This window comes from Castor canadensis, chromosome 17, assembly GCF_047511655.1.
Source record: "Castor canadensis chromosome 17, mCasCan1.hap1v2, whole genome shotgun sequence".
In the NCBI taxonomy this organism is placed as follows: domain Eukaryota; kingdom Metazoa; phylum Chordata; class Mammalia; order Rodentia; family Castoridae; genus Castor; species Castor canadensis.
This window is the reverse complement of record NC_133402.1, coordinates 8937722-8955254: the sequence shown is the minus strand read 5'-3', so window position 1 is coordinate 8955254 and position 17533 is coordinate 8937722. Positions and strand designations below refer to the sequence as shown.

Sequence of the window (17533 nt, the reverse complement as noted above, 5' to 3'; positions counted from 1 at the left end):
GCATGGGAGAGGGGCTGGGGGATTGCAGGGATTGGGGACAGTCATCTTCCTAGTGGGAGGCAGGAAACTCAGAGGCTGAGTTCCTACGAAGACAAATCCAAGGCCATCACAGCAGCCAAGCGGCTGAAACAGCAGCAGGACAGATTTAAAGTGCAAAGGAAGGACTTCCCAGTTCCCAGGCTGTGGGAGGTGGAGGGCCAGCTCAGCCTGTCCTCCTTGAAGCCAGACCACAGGGGAACCCTTGGCCCAAGACCCCAGGGCCCGGAGGACAGTTCACCTGGCCAGGTGTGGGGACGGAAAGTGCCCAATGGTCACCCAGCAACCCCCCCCGGCCCCACCCTCTTTTCATGGATTCATTTCATAGGGACACACGGCGACCCTGGAGTTTTCCCCAGCAGTGCCCACCCTGGTCACCTTGTCCAGGGGACAGCATGGTCATCTCAGGCTGATCCGAGAGTCCTGTTGCTGCAGATGTTCCTGGACACCAAAGGGGACGGTGGGCGTCCACATCCTGCAGGGGACGGGCCCAGGGCCAGGTTAGAGGAGACAAGATGGCCCCCGATCCCCAATCTAAGCAACCTTACTCCTTCTGCCCAGCCTGGAGCCTTGGCGACTTCCCGCCTGGAAGGTAACCGACCAGTGTGGGGAACGCAGAGGCCTGTGAGCTCTGTGGCCCTTTCCTGGCTACTGACTGGCTGTGTGGCCTCAAAAATGTTGATCACCACTTGGCTTTCCTTTCCTCAGGGGTGTGAAACGGGCCCTGTGAGACCCATCCTACACACCTTAGAAGACTGAGGAGATAAGAGTGTTTGAAAGCGTATAAAGAGCTGGGGGCAGTGAGCACGCTACAATCCCAGCTACACAGGAGGCAGAGTCCGGAGGACCAAGCGTTCGAGGCCAGCCTGGGCAAGGTTAGCTGAGACCCTATCTCAAAAACAAAGTACAAACAAAAGGGCTGAGGGAGTGGCTCAAGTGGTAGAGCGCCTGCCTAGCATGCGTGAGACCTTGAGTTCAAATCCCAGTGCCACCAAAAAAAAAAGAAGAAGAAAACTAAAGCCCTCAGGACACTGAAGCAGGATTGGCCAGGCTGAGCTACATAGCAAGATCCTGTGTCAAAAAAGTAAAACTAAAATACTGTATTTGAACTATACGAAATTGGCGATCTTGTGTTCCAGGAATGGTTGAACGCAGGCGATTTCACACGGCTCACTCCGTGAGCACTGACTGGCCTAAAGCTTCTTACGTCTTGATATTTGACCCCACAGACCCTCCCCCATTTCACAACCGGGGCCCTGGAGGCTCACGCCAGGGTCTCCACGTGCGGGCACTTCCTCAGGCTGGCAGCCAGGTGCTGGGCACCTGCGGCTGTGAACTTGTTGTACTGGACGCTGCAGAAAAAAAAACCAAAACCAACCTGAGGCTCTTCCCATGAGGCCAGCAGGAGGCCCCGGCCTCCCTGGGCCCAGCACCAGCCCCCCCCCGGCCCCCCGCCAGCCCCCACACTCACTCCATCACCCGCAGCGTCCCCATGTCGGGAAGCACACGTGCCAGGCTCTCGGCTCCCGCGTCGCAGATGGAGTTATTGTACAAGCTGCAGGAGGCAGGGGACGGTTGGGGAAGGACATGGGGGTGCCGGGGAGGGGGGTGGTCAGGGCCCAGCGAGATCCAGACTCCACTGGGATCACCATCCCATTTTACAGAGGGGCAGACCAAGGCCCAGAGAGCTGAGGCCATTCCTGTGTGGTCACACAGAAACTCCAGAGAAGCAGTGGCTTCCTGGCTGAGAGCGTGGAGTGACATCCCAGGTTCCAGCCCCAACTGTGCCTCTTCTGCCCGTGTGATCAAGTCACTGAACTCCCCCAAGACTCAGTTTACTCATCTCTGAAATGGGCAGGGAGGAGCAATGATGGAAGGAGCTGGTTCAACATGAGCTACGGTTCTTCATGCAGAGCCGTTCCCCATGGCGTGGCCACGTTCTCAGAGCACCCTGCCCTTCCTGGTGAACTGGGTCCTTGTTAGTTTCCTTCCCAGAACTATCTGAAAATATTTTATTTACACGTCCTTACTTTCTTTTTTTTTTTATGTCATTGGGATTTGAACTCAGGGCCTCAGGCTTGCCAGGCAGGTGCTCTACCACTTGAGCCTCTCCACCAGCCCTTTTTTGTGAAGGGTTTTTTTTTTTTGAGATAGGGTCTCCCAAACTATTTTCCCGGGCTGGCTTTGAACCATGCTCCTCCTGATTTCTGCCTCCTCAGTAGCTAGGATTACAGGTGTGAGCCACCGTGCCCAGCTATAGCCTTACTTTCCTATGCAAGAAACTTGAAAGCAAGAACCCCGTCTGTGTTGTTCACAGCCACATCGCTAATCCTCGCACAGGTTCTGGCCCAGGGTTCGTGGTAGGGAATATCGGGTGCCTGGCCCAGCTCTGCAGGAGGCACCATTGTCACACAGACCATGAGTTGTGCAGTGCACACCCATTCATCCGCACAAGGAAGGCGGTCCTGGCTGTTAGGACACTCGAATGGGTACATCGACAGGGATGGCAGAGCCATCTTTACTGGGATGTGACCAGAGCTGTCCTCAGCAGGAGAAGGCTGGGGATGGAGAGGGACATTGTGCCAAGCTACTGGTTAGGCTCTGGCACCCAGGAAGGAATTCCAAAGCAAGTGGGGCTATGCCCAGGTACACCAGCAGGTGGCACTGTAGGCACAATTTCCTTCCAGAATCCTCCATCCTGAGTCCAGCCCAGGAAGGGGGCACCACCTACAGCTCGCTCGGGTTGACATAGTGACACACGCTTTCCATTTCCAGACGAGTAAACCAAGGCTCAGCACGGTGAGCAACTTGCCCAGATTTCTTTCCCTGGGTCCTGTCGCCAACTCCAGTTAGGCTCTAGGCTGCTGTCCCCCAGCCTCCTGGGTCATGCAGCGTAACAGTCTACAGTGATTCCGTCTAGGGTCGGGGTGTCGGCCCTTGCAGCCGGCACCAGGGGCTCCCCGGCCTCCCCAAGCCCCGGCTCACCTGAGCCTCAGCAGGGTCGTGGCAAGGGAGGGCAGAGCTTCGGCAAGCTGGCAGGCACCCACATCTGTGATGCTGTTCTGGGACAGGCTGGAAGACACAGCAAGGGGGGGCGGCTCAGGACCAAATGTGTGCTCCCCTCCCCGCAGCATCCACCTGCCTACCTCTCGCAGAGTGGCCTGCAGTCGGGAACATGTGACAGCTGACCTCGAGGGTGGTCCTGGGTAGTAAGCTGTGGGCGTGCTGTGGATATACCCACACTAACAGTTTATGAAGAAGAGGGGCCTGTCAGGTTGGGAGTGGTGGCTCATGCCTATAATCTTAGCTACACCGGAGATAGAGATCAGAAGGATGGTGGCAGAAAGTTAGTGAGACCCCCATCTCAAATAAGCCAGACATGGTGGCATTGGCCTGTCATCCCAACCCCTCAGGAAGCATGGATAGGAGGGTTAAAATCTAAGGCCAACCCCAGGAAGAAACTGAGACTCTACCTGAACAATAACTAAAGCAAAAACAGAGGAGGGGCGTGACTTGAGTGGTGAGTGCCTGCTTAGCAAGTGCCAGGCCCTGAGTTCAAATCCCCGTGCCACCAAAAATTAAAAGAGGGTCTCATTACGGCCTGAGTAGGATGACAGGACAAGGTGTGGACAGGAGGAGAGAGAGAGAGAGAGAGAGAGAGAGAGAGAGACTTGCTAAGTTGTCCAGCTGGGATTACAGGCATGCCACACCAAGACAGCAAGATTTTGATAGTTTTGGTGAAAAACACCAAGCTGATCCTTCTGCAGAAACAGTTTTTAAATGCACTGTCTTGATGATAACCTTGCTGTCACTGGGTTACTGTGCGGGTGCCCTGGAATTCAAGATCCTGGGACCTGGGGAATTCGTGGTTTTGAAAGCTGGATCTTCGGGACCACGAGTGCTCCTTAAATATGTGTGGATTGGATTTGTACATGATTGACGATTAAATAGAAATGACTGGACGAGTGGCCAGAAGCTAAGTGACTGGAGATGAGGGAACAGATGAAGAACCAGAAAGCCGCTGGCCCTGGGACCCAGCAGCAGGGGACTCAACTCACTTGAGGGTCTCCAGTGCCTTCAGCTGCGGAAAGGTGGCCGACAGCTGCAAGACGCCTTCGTCCCCGATCTTGTTCTCGCTCAGGGAGTCCAGGCTACGGGGGGGGGGGGATCAGAGGGGGAGGGGCGTCAGGTCAGCCTGACCCTCCTGACCCTCCAGTCCCCAGCCCTGGAGACACCACCGGTGGCCAGCCCCTCCTAGTCTTCAAGGGCAGGTCGTCACCATCAGGGGGCGCCATTTGGCCAGTGAGGGGCAGGTGGACGGAGTTCTGCTCCACTCAGGAGCCCCAGGGGGTGGACAACGCCCTTGTAAAGCTCCCCAATGACCCCAAACATTCTTGTTACTGGGAATTCCCATCGGTCCCTCACCCAGGCCACGCTGGGGACACAGTGGGGGACAGAGACAAAGAGGAACAAAGAGAAGATCTCAGCACATGGCTAGGGTCTGGGGGGTCAGAGGCCAAGGTGGGGAGGCCAGGGCCATACTCACTCCAGGTGCTGAAGGGAGGCGAAGGCCGGCAGGATCCCCACCAGCTTGGGGAAAGCTTTGGGGCCCAAGATGGGGCCCAGCCTAGGAGGCGAAGAGCAGGGTGAGAGCCCGAAACCATCACTGTGCTCTCGTCAGCCCAGGTGGGCAGAGGCAGGACAAGGAAGCTAGGCCCATCTGCAGTCGCCCCTTCCCCGTCCCCCCACCCCAGCCTCGTCCTCCCCTGATGCCTCCTGCTGGGGGACGATTTCACAAAGCCTCCCAAAAGGTCAGCTGGGCTCCCACTTTTGTCCCTGAGCAGAAGGCCAGTTCTCACTCCTGCTGACATCAGCCTACACCCACCCTTCTCCTGCTCTGGCCTGGGGAAGGGTCCCCAAACCCCACCCCAGGGGCACACCACACACCTTTTCTTTTCTTTTTTCTTTTTGCATTTTTAATAACAAAAATAATCTTTTAATTTTTTTGAGCACTTGTTATGCTAGGCACATGCTGGGCCCTTCAGTCAGTTTAGATCTCATTTATTCTTCTCGCCTCCATTTTATACATGGGGAAGCTAGAACAGAGGATAAATAACTCTTGCAAGCTCACACAGCCAGGATTGCCATTTAGCCCAGACTTCAAGGAAACGAAAACCAAGAAGGACAGTGTAGGCTGTTTTATTATGCTTTTTATGGCTACATGTATTTAGTCTAAAGAACTGTCTTGTTTTGCTTTTTTGTTTGTTTACTTGTTTGTTTTGAGGTAGGGTCTAGCTATGTCGCTCACGCTGGCCTCGAACTTGTGATCCTCCTGCCTCGGTCTCCTAAGGGTTGGAATTACAAGCATGTATCACTATTCCTGACTAAGAAGGGTCTTTTATTTTAAAATTACATCCTTTGAACTTCTTCATATTAAAAATGATCACTGTTTGATTAAACCGTGGCGCCAACAGTACGTATGTTATTGTTTGTTTGAAGAACACACTTGATGAAAATGACGAGATGAGTGCACAACATTCATTCTGAAATGTTCTCTGTCTCTGCGATCCCAAACTCTGGGAACCAGGCTGGAGGAGTGGCTCAAGAGGAAGAGTGCCTGCCTAGCAAGTATGAGCCCTGAGTTCAAACCCCAGTGCTGTAAAGAAAAAAAAAGAGGAAGGACAGGAGGGAGGGAGGGACAGAGGAAGAAGAAAGAAAGAAAGAAGGAAAGAGAAAGAGAGAAAAAAAGAGAGAAAGGAAGGAAGGAAGGAAGGAAGGAAGGGAGGGAGAGAGAAGCAAGCACAGGTGTGGGCCAGTAGGATATTCTGAGGAAGGGATTCCAGCTAGGAGCTCAGCCAGTGTAAAGGCCCTGAGGTCAGATCCTGCCAAGCCAGACTGACCCACATGGTGGGAGTGGAGTGAGCACAAGAGAGCACAGGAGTCAGGGTGAGGAGGTGAGGGTGGGGGTTAGGAGGTGAGGATTGGGGGTGAGGAGGTGAGGAGGTGAGGATTGGGGGTGAGGAGGTGAGGATGGGGGTGAGGAGGTGAGGATGGGGGTGAAGAGGTGAGGATTGGGGGTGAGGAGGTGAGGATTGGGGTGAAGAGGTGAGGATTGGGGGTGAGGAGGTGAGGATTGGGGTGAGGAGGTGAGGGTGGGGGTGAGGAGGTGAGGGTGGGGGTGAGGAGGTGAGGATTGGGGTGAAGAGGTGAGGATTGGGGGTGAGGAGGTGAGGATTGGGGGTGAGGAGGTGAGGATGGGGGTGAGGAGGTGAGGATGGGGGTGAGGAGGTGAGGATTGGAGGTGAGGAGGTGAGGATTGGGGGTGAGGAGGTGAGGGTGGGGGTGAGGAGGTGAGGATTGGGGGTGAGGAGGTGAGGATTGGGGGTGAGGAGGTGAGGGTGGGGGTGAGGAGGTGAGGATTGGGGTGAAGAGGTGAGGATTGGGGGTGAGGAGGTGAGGATTGGGGGTGAGGAGGTGAGGGTGGGGGTGAGGAGGTGAGGATTGGGGGTGAGGAGGTGAGGGTGGGGGTGAGGAGGTGAGGATGGGGTTGAGGAGGTGAGAGTGGGGGTGAGGAGGTGAGGATTGGGGTGAGGAGGTGAGGATTGGGGATGAGGAGGTGAGGATTGGGGGTGAGGAGGTAAGGGTGGGGGTGAGGAGGTGAGGATTGGGGTGAGGTGGTGAGGATTGGGGGTGAGGAGGTGAGGGTGGGGGTGAGGAGGTGAGGATTGGGGGTGAGGAGGTGAGGATTGGGGTGAGGAGGTGAGGGTGGGGATGAGGAGGTGAGGATTGGGGTGAGGAGGTGAGGATTGGGGGTGAGGAGGTGAGGATTGGGGGTGAGGAGGTGAGGATTGGGGTGAAGAGGTGAGGATTGGGGGTGAGGAGGTAAGGATTGGGGGTGAGGAGGTGAGGACTGGGGTGAGGAGGTGAGGGTGGGGGTGAGGAGGTGAGGATTGGGGTGAAGAGGTGAGGATTGGGGATGAGGAGGTGAGGATTGGGAGTGAGGAGGTGAGGGTGGGGGTGAGGAGGTGAGGATTGGGGTGAAGAGGTGAGGATTGGGGGTGAGGAGGTGAGGGTGGGGGTGAGGAGGTGAGGATTAGGGGTGAGGAGGTGAGGATTGGGGGTGAGGAGGTGAGGGTGGGGATGAGGAGGTGAGGATTGGGGGTGAGGAGGTGAGGGTGGGGGTGAGGAGGTGAGGATTGGGGGTGAGGAGGTGAGGGTGGGGGTGAGGAGGTGAGGATTAGGGGTGAGGAGGTGAGGATTGGGGGTGAGGAGGTGAGGGTGGGGGTGAGGAGGTGAGGATTAGGGGTGAGGAGGTGAGGATTGGGGGTGAGGAGGTGAGGGTGGGGATGAGGAGGTGAGGATTGGGGGTGAGGAGGTGAGGGTGGGGGTGAGGAGGTGAGGATTGGGGGTGAGGAGGTGAGGATTGGGGGTGAGGAGGTGAGGGTGGGGGTGAGGAGGTGAGGATTGGGGTGAAGAGGTGAGGATTGGGGGTGAGGAGGTGAGGATTGGGGGTGAGGAGGTGAGGGTGGGGGTGAGGAGGTGAGGATTGGGGGTGAGGAGGTGAGGGTGGGGGTGAGGAGGTGAGGATGGGGTTGAGGAGGTGAGAGTGGGGGTGAGGAGGTGAGGATTGGGGTGAGGAGGTGAGGATTGGGGATGAGGAGGTGAGGATTGGGGGTGAGGAGGTGAGGGTGGGGGTGAGGAGGTGAGGATTGGGGTGAGGTGGTGAGGATTGGGGGTGAGGAGGTGAGGGTGGGGGTGAGGAGGTGAGGATTGGGGGTGAGGAGGTGAGGATTGGGGTGAGGAGGTGAGGGTGGGGATGAGGAGGTGAGGATTGGGGTGAGGAGGTGAGGATTGGGGGTGAGGAGGTGAGGATTGGGGGTGAGGAGGTGAGGGTGGGGGTGAGGAGGTGAGGATTGGGGGTGAGGAGGTGAGGATTGGGGTGAGGAGGTGAGGATTGGGGTGAGGTGGTGAGGATTGGGGGTGAGGAGGTGAGGGTGGGGGTGAGGAGGTGAGGGTGGGGGTGAGGAGGTGAGGATTGGGGGTGAGGAGGTGAGGATTGGGGTGAGGAGGTGAGGGTGGGGGTGAGGAGGTGAGGATAGGGTTGAGGAGGTGAGAGTGGGGGTGAGGAGGTGAGGATTGGGGTGAGGAGGTGAGGATTGGGGATGAGGAGGTGAGGATTGGGGGTGAGGAGGTGAGGGTGGGGGTGAGGAGGTGAGGATTGGGGTGAGGTGGTGAGGATTGGGGGTGAGGAGGTGAGGGTGGGGGTGAGGAGGTGAGGATTGGGGGTGAGGAGGTGAGGATTGGGGTGAGGAGGTGAGGGTGGGGGTGAGGAGGTGAGGATTGGGGTGAGGAGGTGAGGGTTGGGGTGAGGAGGTGAGGATTGGGGTGAGGAGGTGAGGGTGGGGGTGAGGAGGTGAGGATGGGGGTGAGGAGGTGAGAGTGGGGGTGAGGAGGTGAGGATTGGGGTGAGGAGGTGAGGATTGGGGGTGAGGAGGTGAGGGTGGGGATGAGGAGGTGAGGATTGGGGTGAAAGGAAGGCCCCGCATGTGTGCCTTCCCTGCGGGGTTCTGAGAGGCCCCAGGCGGCGGCAGAAGCCCAGAATAGCCCCTTCCTTCCTCCTTCCTTCCTCAGAACCTGCTTGGGGCTCTGGCCCCCAGCTTGCTGTCGCACGGCCCTCGCTGTCCTGGCTGTTCCACCCCATGGCTGCTGTTCCCCAGAGCGCAGTTCCGACCTTGAGCTCGGGGCTTTTTAGGCTGAAAATAGTTCCCAGCCTACGAAGGCCTCAGCAGCGGTCTTCAGGCATTTCCTCCTTTCAGCAATATTTTTACCTCTGCACACATTTGCCTCAATCTTCTGTTGAAAACAAGATGTGTCTGGCTTTTTCTGGGGGTGCTGGGAAGCTGTAATGTTGGGGGGACTGTTAGCTAGTAGTGATGAGTTGGGCCTGGCTCACCTTAATCTGGCTAGGCCTCAGTTTCCTTATCTGTCCACTAGGAACAATAATGACCGTCTTCCAGAGCACCTCCTGTGACGAATGGCATTTTTTTCCCCCAGTACTGGGGTTTGAACTCAGGACCTTCACCTTGAGCCACTCCACCAGTCCTTTTCTGTGATGGGTTTGTTTGAGATAGGGTCTCGTGAACTATTTCAAACCCAAGCTGACTTCGAACCTCGATCCTCCTGATCTCTGCTCCTCAGTGGCTAGGACTACAGGCGTGAGCCACCCGTACCTGCTACGAATGGGATTTTGTATAAAATGCTCTGAGCACCTTCTAGGTGGTGATGACCCCTTCCTAACAAAGACCAAACACTGATTTTTTTGTGGAAGTACTAGGATTTGAACTCAGGGCCTTGAGCTTGCTGGGCAGGCGCTCTACCACTTGAGCCACATCACCAGGTTGATTGAATTTCTACCTTGGTTGGAGCTCAGAGTCAGGCTCATCTGACTTTTATGACTTTGGGGAAACAATTTAACCTGTCTGGGCCTCAGTGTCCCCTTCTGAACAATGGACAGATGGTAATATGGGGGAAGGGTTGCCTGGGATAATGGGGTGAAAGTGCTTTGCAACTGAAAATCTCTGCTCCAAGTACCATAACTCCTGGGCTCCCTGGGGCCTGGTATTGAGGGAGGGCTGCCCCTCCACTGTGACCCAGGCACCCAGGCTCCCTAGAACACACTGTGTCTCCATTTCTGTCTCCCAGGTAGCCTGGCCCAGAATGGTGGCTCCCAGACCTGGCTGCACACAGGGTGACCCATGTAGAGTTCGCCTGTCACCAAAGGTTTTCACCTGAGCTACTCATTCAGGAACCCTCCAAACTGTCACAAGAGCCCAGGGCCACTGGGGTGGGTGGGCTGAGCATGTGGAGAGTGGAGCCCCGTGGGAACCAGCGTGTCAGGTAGAACAGACGTGTGGCAGCAGAAGGTAACCAGGCTGTTCTCCCCCACCCAGGGTGTCCTGCCCTTGGCCATGGGTGTGGCATGTCCAGGCACAAAGGGTAGAACTCAATCCCTGGCCACAGCAGAGCAAATGAGCAAACCATGAGTTCCACCCTCCCTGGTCTGCCCCACTATTGTCACGGTGCTATCCTTCTGTGGGAGGCTTCCTCCGATCCCCACCTGGCCTCCCCACTTGGTTCATTCCTAATCCTCCGTCAAGCTTCCATGCTGATGTCACCTCCTCCAGGAAGCCCCCAGACCTCCTCCTGAAGGGAGCTCACTAGCTAAGCTCACCACGTTCAATAGCCTTGGTCTTTCAAGTGTGTGCTCAACAAGTCTGTTGGGAGCCAGGCACAGTAGCTCATGCCTGTAGTCTCACCTACTCAGGAGGCAGAGCTCAGGAGCATTGTGGTTTAGGTCAATTCCAGCAAAAAGTTAGCAAGACCCCCATCTCAAGCTACAAGCTGGGTGTGGTGGTACATGCCTGTGACCCCAGCTACACAGGAAGTGCAAATACAAGTCTAAAAGCAAGACTGTCTCCAAAATAACCAGAGCAAAAGGGGCTGACTTACTTCCAATCCAAAAATCCCCAGCACTTGTCCCAGTGAGCCACACCCACCTGCTGGTGGCTGGTTCCTGACGTTGTGGCCAGAGGGTGAGAATGATTCTGGGGACCACCATGTGCCCACACAATTCCCTCCACTTACGCAAACTCCAGCTTCTTCAAGTCCCGGATGGCAGGAAGTTCCCCAGCTGCGTCCTCCGAGGAGCTTCTCAACCTGGAGGGGACGGCCATGTTCACGGGGCCACCCCTCAATGTCCCTGTCCCCTAAATCCCCAGGAAGATGGCCTTCCCTGTGGCTGTGGGTGACCCTCTGCTAGAAAGAAGCATCTTGGGGCCGAGTTTTATGAGAAGAGACTCAGAGAGGGCAGTCAACAGCACTCGCTCACACAGCACACAGCAGGCGCTCACGCAATGAGCCAGGTCTCTTCCGCCCTCGGCACCTGGCACCTCAGCTCTGCCACGTATAAAATGGGGGTAACCCTGGTCCTGTGTCCCCCAGAGGGAGCAGTAGCGTCACTTCTGTTACCTGTTCTCACTGGGCCACAGCAGGGAATTTTCTCTGTGGCTTTGGTTGGGAAAGAGCTAGGGCTACCACAGCTTGTGTTTTGTTGGTTTGGTTGGTTGGTTTTATTGTGGCGAGAATGAGATTTGAACTCAGGACCTCATACGTGCTAGGCAGGAGCTGTGACACTTGAGCTGTGCCCCTGCCCTTTTTACTTTAGCTATTTTTCAGGTAGGGTCTCTCGTTTTTGCCCAGGGCCCCAATCCTCCGGTCTCCACCTCCCACATAGCTGGGTGGAAGGTGTGCACCACCTAACGGCAGGTTTTGAAGGGGCAAAGGGTAAAACTGTGACAGCCTGGGCTGGGTGGCAGCTGCAGTGGAGGTCCTAGGTGGCTGTTGTCCAGGGGGAGGGCATAGGACACCCCTGTCCACAGCAGGTGCTAGAAAAGCAACAGCAAACGTGATCAAGGGTCCCACAGGTCCTTGTCCTGCACCACTTGGACCCTCCCGTCCCCGCCTCCCTCACCTTTGGGTCTGGACCAGGCTGCACAGATCTTCCACGTCCTTCGGGGACTTGGCCTTAAACGGTTCAATGGTGAACTTCTGCTCTGCTGCCTGGAGGAGCTGGGTCTCCCCACCCTGTTGCAGGGACTGCCACAGCTCCACTGTGTCACTCAAGGCGGCCCTGTGGAGAGAGGGCTCAGTGACCAGGCAGCGCCATGAGGGGGCTTCCTACTACTTGGACACCTCCTCCAAAAAGCCGTCTGTGACTACTCCAACCCTGATTGATCCTTCCTTTCTCAAAATTCTCACAGTGGTTTTGTTTTCCTTTTTGCCTTGGCCACCAGGAAGCTAAATTCTGGGTTCAGTTATGTGAGACCTTCCAGCTTGGGTAAAATATGATTGGGGGGGAATTAGAGAGCAGTTCTCTGGAGACTATGCTGAGGGGGAGAAAGCAGGACTTAAGCAAGCCAAATGAAGGAATCCTGAGGGGAATGTGGGAGGAGTGACCCTGAGGCAGAGGGGGGATATGATTTAATATAAAATGGAGTGGAGCCAGGCCTGGTGGCTCACATCTGTAATCCCAGCTATGTGGGAGGCTGAGATCAGAAGGATCACCATTCATTCACCAGGCAAATAGTTTGCGAGACTCCCATCTCCAAATTAACCAGAGCAAAATGGACTGGAGGCTCAAGCGGTAGAACTCTTGCTTTGCGAGCGTGAAGCCCTGAGTTCAAACTCCAGTCCCACCAAAAATAAATAAAGTGAAGTGAAAGAGAAGAGAATGGAGGCAGAGAGGCCAAGGTGAAGATAGAGGCTTTAATCTAAGCATGAGAAAATGGAGGCTGAATCAGGGAATGGAGGGGAGAAAATTAATTTGAACCCAGGTCAGCCTTCGATTCTGGACATGTCCCAGTGTCTGGCATGTAGCAAGCCTTCGAATACTGGTCAGAAGAGTGGCACTGTCCCTCCCTGGCTGTGTGGCCCTAGGCAAGCAGACACCCTTCTCTGAGCCTCCTGGTCCTCATCTTAAGAATGGGAGGTCTCCTGCCACCCCACCTGCCACCATGCACATAGAACAAGAGCTCCCTGAGCCCCTGCCCTCACCTGAAGCAGGTGACACAGCCAAGTCCCACGAGGCTCCCCAGTCCAGAGGGGTCAATGCCAGTACTGCGGAGGTCCAGGGAGAAGTCTCGGCCGGCCGCCTGCAAGGCCGTGCCCAGGACCTGTGCATCGGGGGGCGTGAGCCGGGTGCCCAGGAAGGACAGGCTGGCGGGGAGCTGGCGCACCATGTGCTCCCAGAGCCCGGGCTCCTGTGCCTCGTGGGCGCAGTGCAGCAGCTCCAGCAGCCGCGCGGCCGGCAGTGTCCCCGGCTGCAGCCGCCTCAGGTACCTGGTGAGCACCTTGCGCTTCCGGTCAGCCACCGTGGCCACCGCCATCCCCAGCAGGGCCCCCAGGCAGTGGGCACGAGGCTGGAAAATGAGCCCGGTGAGAAAGCGAGGCAGCCCGTCCAGCCAGTTGTCATAGGGCCTCTTCTTCCTCGGGGTCAATGCCAGGTACTGAGGCAGCTCCTTGTCCTTGATGTCACTGTTCAGGGCCAGCCACACGGCCCCCAGGAAGCACTGCAGGGGAAAACTGGCAAAGGCCAGCTCAGCCTCCAAGACTCCAGGCACCGGCTGCACCAAGCCCTTGGCCACCGCCCAGGTCCTCACCTCTGCCGATGGCAGCTGAGCTGCCCGAAGGGTACCTTGGTGTCTGCGGCCCAGGTCCCAGGCCAGCTGGGCCAGCCCTGCCAGGGCCCCCGGGGGACTGTCCCGGGTCACAGGGCTGAGTAGGCCAACATAGAGTCCCGTGAGTGTACAGGGCAGCTTTGCCTCTGTGTCCCCGTCCAGCAGGGCCTTGGACAGCTGGCACACCGTGTGGCACAGGGCAGGGCTGTGCCCATGGCTGAGGAGAAACGGCTGGTCCTGTAGGAGTGCCACGGCCCTCTCCTGGCCCTCTGTTGTCCCTGAGTCCTCAAAGTAATGTCTGATGTACGTCTGGGCCTGCTCCGGCGAGAAGCCGGCCACCTCGAACAGGGCGTCGGCCTTGCTGAGGCTCTGGACCAGACGGCCCTGGGGCCGGGCGGTGAGGAGCAGCGTGCAGCCTCGCAGCAGCTTCCCCTGGAACACGCCAGCCAGCAGTCCCCGCAGGGAGCAGGGCTCTGGGGACACGGGTCCGCACGCACTGTGCAGGAAGCCATCCTGGACCTCAAGTTCCTCAAATCCATCCAGGATGAGCAAGACATGGCCGGGCCTCCTTATGATATGGCTGACAGTCTCGTCGTCCAAGGCCAGGTGCTGTAGGCCCGGGGGACAGAGCAGGTCCTGCAGACGGTAGGTGTCCCCTGGACGGTCCAAGCAATGGCAGGGGACGTAGAAGACAAAGTCATACTGTGGGAGCTGGCCGCAGGCCCAGGCCCGGCTCACTGACCGGGCCCAGTGGCTCTTTCCTTGGCCAGCCTTGCCCAGCACGGCAATCACTCGCGTCTGCCGTGGTCGTCGGCGGTCATTCGCAGCCATCAGCACCTCGGCCAGACCCCCGCTGGCCGGCTGCCGCTCCGCCCAGTCCAGTATGGCCAGCTCCCTCTCCTGGCTCTTGTTGCTGCCTTTCTCCAGCCTGGCCCTTATCAGCCCCACCTCCACCAGGAAGCCCTCCGGGCCTGTGGGCTCAGCACGATACTTGTCCTGCAGTGAGTGGCAGAACTGCTTCACTGTCTCTGCAAAGGCCAAGGGGTGCGTCTGTCGCGGATGGGGACGCGCAGGCAGCCAGCTTCACCATCCTCTCCCCACATGGTCTTCATGGGGTCATCATTCAGCCCCCACCCACCCATCCATCCATCCACCCATCCATCTATCCTCCCTTCCTTCACTCACATATGCTTCCATTTACTCATCTTCTAGTCATTCCTTTTATGTTTTTCCTTTTCTTTTTTTGTGCAGTGCTGGGACTCAAACCCAGGGTCTCTAGCGTGCTAGGCAAGTGTTGCCAATGAGCTCCGCCCCAGCCCCTTTCATGCCAGGATTCATTCCTTTAGTCACTCACTCCCCTATAGACAGGCTTAAGAGTTACAACAATGGAGAGGCCAGGTGTAGTCTCATGCCTGTTATCCCAGCTGTCTGGGAGGCAAAGAGGAGGATGGCAGTTTGAGGCCAGCCTGGGCAAAAACAAACAAACAAACAAACAAACTTAGCAAAATCTCATCTCAATCAATAAACTGGGCATGGTTTATTGACCACATCTGTGGTCCCAGCTACTGGGGAAGCCACAGGTAGGAGGACTGAGGTGTGAGGCCAGCCCTGGGCAAAAAATTCAAGACCCTACTTGAAAAATAACTAAAGCAAGAAAAGACTGGGGGGAGTGGCTCAAGTGGTAGCACACCTGTCTAGCAAGCGCAAAAGCCCTGAGTTCAAACTCCAGTACCATCAAAAAATTTTTTGTAAAAGTTAAGACAGTTGAGCCCACGGGCCTAGGTTCAAATCCCAGCTCCACCATGCAGCGTGGTGTTGAGGGCCTTAGGAACCCTATTGGTCCTCAGAATCCTCGCCAATAAAACGGGCAAGACTGGGATTGCAGGCATGTCTATGACTGAACTATGAAATGTTCATGGGGCAAGTGGAAGGCAGCGCTTACAGATCTAGGTTTTATTGCTTTTGAGACAGGGTCCCACTACGTAGCCCAGGCTGGCCTGGACCTGGAGATCCTCCTGCCTCTGCCTCCCGAGTGTGGGGATTACAGGCATGTACCACCATGCCCAGCTCGCCATTTTCTTCTTCTCTCTTGCACCTCCTTCCATCACTCCACACTCCTCGACTTCTTTCATCCACTCACTCAGCCATCCACTCTCCCGGGACTCTTCCATTATCTCAGCCTTGAACCCCGTGCTGGGTCACATGGGGAGGTGCACATGAAATGATGGCAAAACTAAGGAGCGAGTGCATGGATGATGAATGAGTCAGCAGGCTGCTTTGGGATTTGTGCCCAGCATCCCCAGGACATCAGGCCCTGCCACCACTCACCAGACCATTTTGGAAGCTTGATGGAGACTTCTGGACACACTTGGCGTGGGGAGGAGGACATTTTGTCCTCTGCAGATGGAGAAACTAATGTCACATTAAGGTTTGGGGAGCACCCAGGGATTTCCCTCCCTCTGAGCCACTTAGTCCTCAGAGCACCCCGAGGGCAGAGACCCCACGTGGCTGAGTCCCCCGAGTTCTGTATCTGTATCTGACATCTTTATTTTGGCTGGCTGTGCTTTTAAAAACAACTTCCCAATGTTTTAAACAATCATTGCAGCCGGGTAAAAACTGATTCCTAGCTTCTGAAGCCCTGGCCACCCTGGGCCTGTTTTCCTGCTGGAGGCTGGTGGCCACACTGGGTACACAGATCCTCCAGCTGTCACCCCATCCCCAGCCACACCCTCTACTCCCTGAGACCCTCTCTTCTACCTGTTCACCTGTGTCTGCGATCTGCCTATTGCTGCAGGCAGCTCTGACTGCCTTCCTTGGACCCCACTTCTGCTTCTAGTGACCCTTGCAGGCCCCTGATCCCCACCTGCCAAATTTGCACGGGACGTCAGGGCCGGTTCCGGCATGCCGGGCAGGTCAGCGGCAGATGGAGCAAAGGGACTGGTGGAGCCAGGCCGGTCTGGGGACTTTGGGACACTGTGAACAGCAGGGCCACTGGAAGGGGGTGCTTGGCTGGCATGGGGCATCTCACCTACAAGGAAAGTAGAGAGGGTGTGACAGTCATTAGGGACCGATCCAGGAGGCCACGTGGGTCACCCTTACCCCAAAGCAAGCTGGGGAGCTTGGCACATCTCTGGAGAGCAGCGGGAACTTCCCAAGGAAGACATTTCAGGGTGACACAGAGGAAAGGGCTGTGGAGTGACAGCCCTGTGAAATGGACACAGTCAGCTCACAGCGAGCCCAGGGGTAGGCGCTGCTATGGCGTCCTTCCCACCAGATGGCCAGTGTTCGTTTTCCTGTTCCTTTCTTTTTGTATACAGAAACTGGCACAGAGCCAAGAAAGGATGCTCTCAACGTGAGCAGAAGCGTCCTCCTGCCTCGTCTGTGACAGTCCAGACATGCCTTCCCTGGGCCTGTCCACAGCCTCTCAGCCTGGCTAGTCAGCTGGGACAGTTTGCCAGATCAGGAAAAAAAAAAAAAAGTCAGAAAAAGCTATGCAAGGATGCACACCAAAATGTTCACATCGGCATACTGAAAGAGTTAGCACTAAGCACATGAATGTAAATGGAAAAAGGAAACCATTCCAGGAATGGGGGGAGAGGGGATAGGGGAGAATGACGGGGGGGTAAATTCAACTGTGATACAGCGTAAGAACTTTTGTAAATGTCACCATGTACCCCAGCACAGCAATAAAAAAAAGTTAACTCTCATAAGCCTTCTTATTGTTTGTCTTATTAATGAGCATGTATTCATGTTACAACTTGAAAATAAAGTTTAAAAAAAAGAAGAAAAAAACTATGAGTCAGAGGGGGAAAGTGACACATGGAATGCTGTGTGGCAGTTCTCAGTCACGCCGTCACACAACCAGACCACTTCAGGGAGCAGTGTTGCCCTGCTTTGGTTTTGGGGGGAAGGGGCTACAGAAACGTGCGGGGGAGGGAGGGTCATGACAAACTGCTGTGCCACACTTGTCAAATGCCTGAGGTTGGGGAGCACGAGATCAGGGAGTCATCAGGTGGGAGGGAGAGGAGGCTGGGGGGTCACACACTCACCATGGCAGATAACAATACCCGAGAGCCCTGTCCCCACTCCTGGGATTTCCCAGAGTCCCTGGGGCAGGGTGGGGACAGTGGAGATGAACTGCAAGGGCCCAGCAGGGAGACTGAGGCAGCTCACGGAGGACCAGGATGGGGGCACTGCAAGAGACAAAGGCAATGAGGTGGCACCTTCCCTGGCACTGTGTTTGCCATTCTGTTTTCTGACTA

The 17533-nt window shown here is 56.2% G+C and overlaps 1 protein-coding gene across 6 annotated transcripts in view; it reads right to left on the bottom strand.

Annotated features, from left to right (window-relative positions):
- The window catches only part of Ciita (class II major histocompatibility complex transactivator), a 48866-nt gene that overhangs the window by 6023 nt on the left and 25310 nt on the right, over positions 1-17533 (bottom strand). For 4 of the 6 annotated variants that reach the window (XM_020179854.2, XM_020179855.2, XM_020179857.2 and 1 more), the window contains exons 8-19: positions 17321-17464; positions 16135-16299; positions 15600-15668; positions 12649-14299; positions 11567-11725; positions 10681-10752; positions 4583-4663; positions 4095-4187; positions 3022-3108; positions 1508-1591; positions 1305-1388; positions 415-511 (exon numbers count right to left, since the gene is read on the bottom strand). In XM_020179854.2, coding sequence (XP_020035443.2) covers positions 436-511; positions 1305-1388; positions 1508-1591; positions 3022-3108; positions 4095-4187; positions 4583-4663; positions 10681-10752; positions 11567-11725; positions 12649-14299; positions 15600-15668; positions 16135-16299; positions 17321-17464 — 2765 coding nt within the window. In that variant the 3' untranslated portion in view covers positions 415-435. Of the gene's footprint in view, positions 1-414; positions 512-1304; positions 1389-1507; positions 2038-3021; positions 3109-4094; positions 4188-4582; positions 4664-4806; positions 5382-10680; positions 10753-11566; positions 11726-12648; positions 14300-15599; positions 15669-16134; positions 16300-17320; positions 17465-17533 lie in introns of those variants that run through there. The other 2 variants (XR_012443261.1, XM_074060065.1) reach the window with 2 other exon arrangements.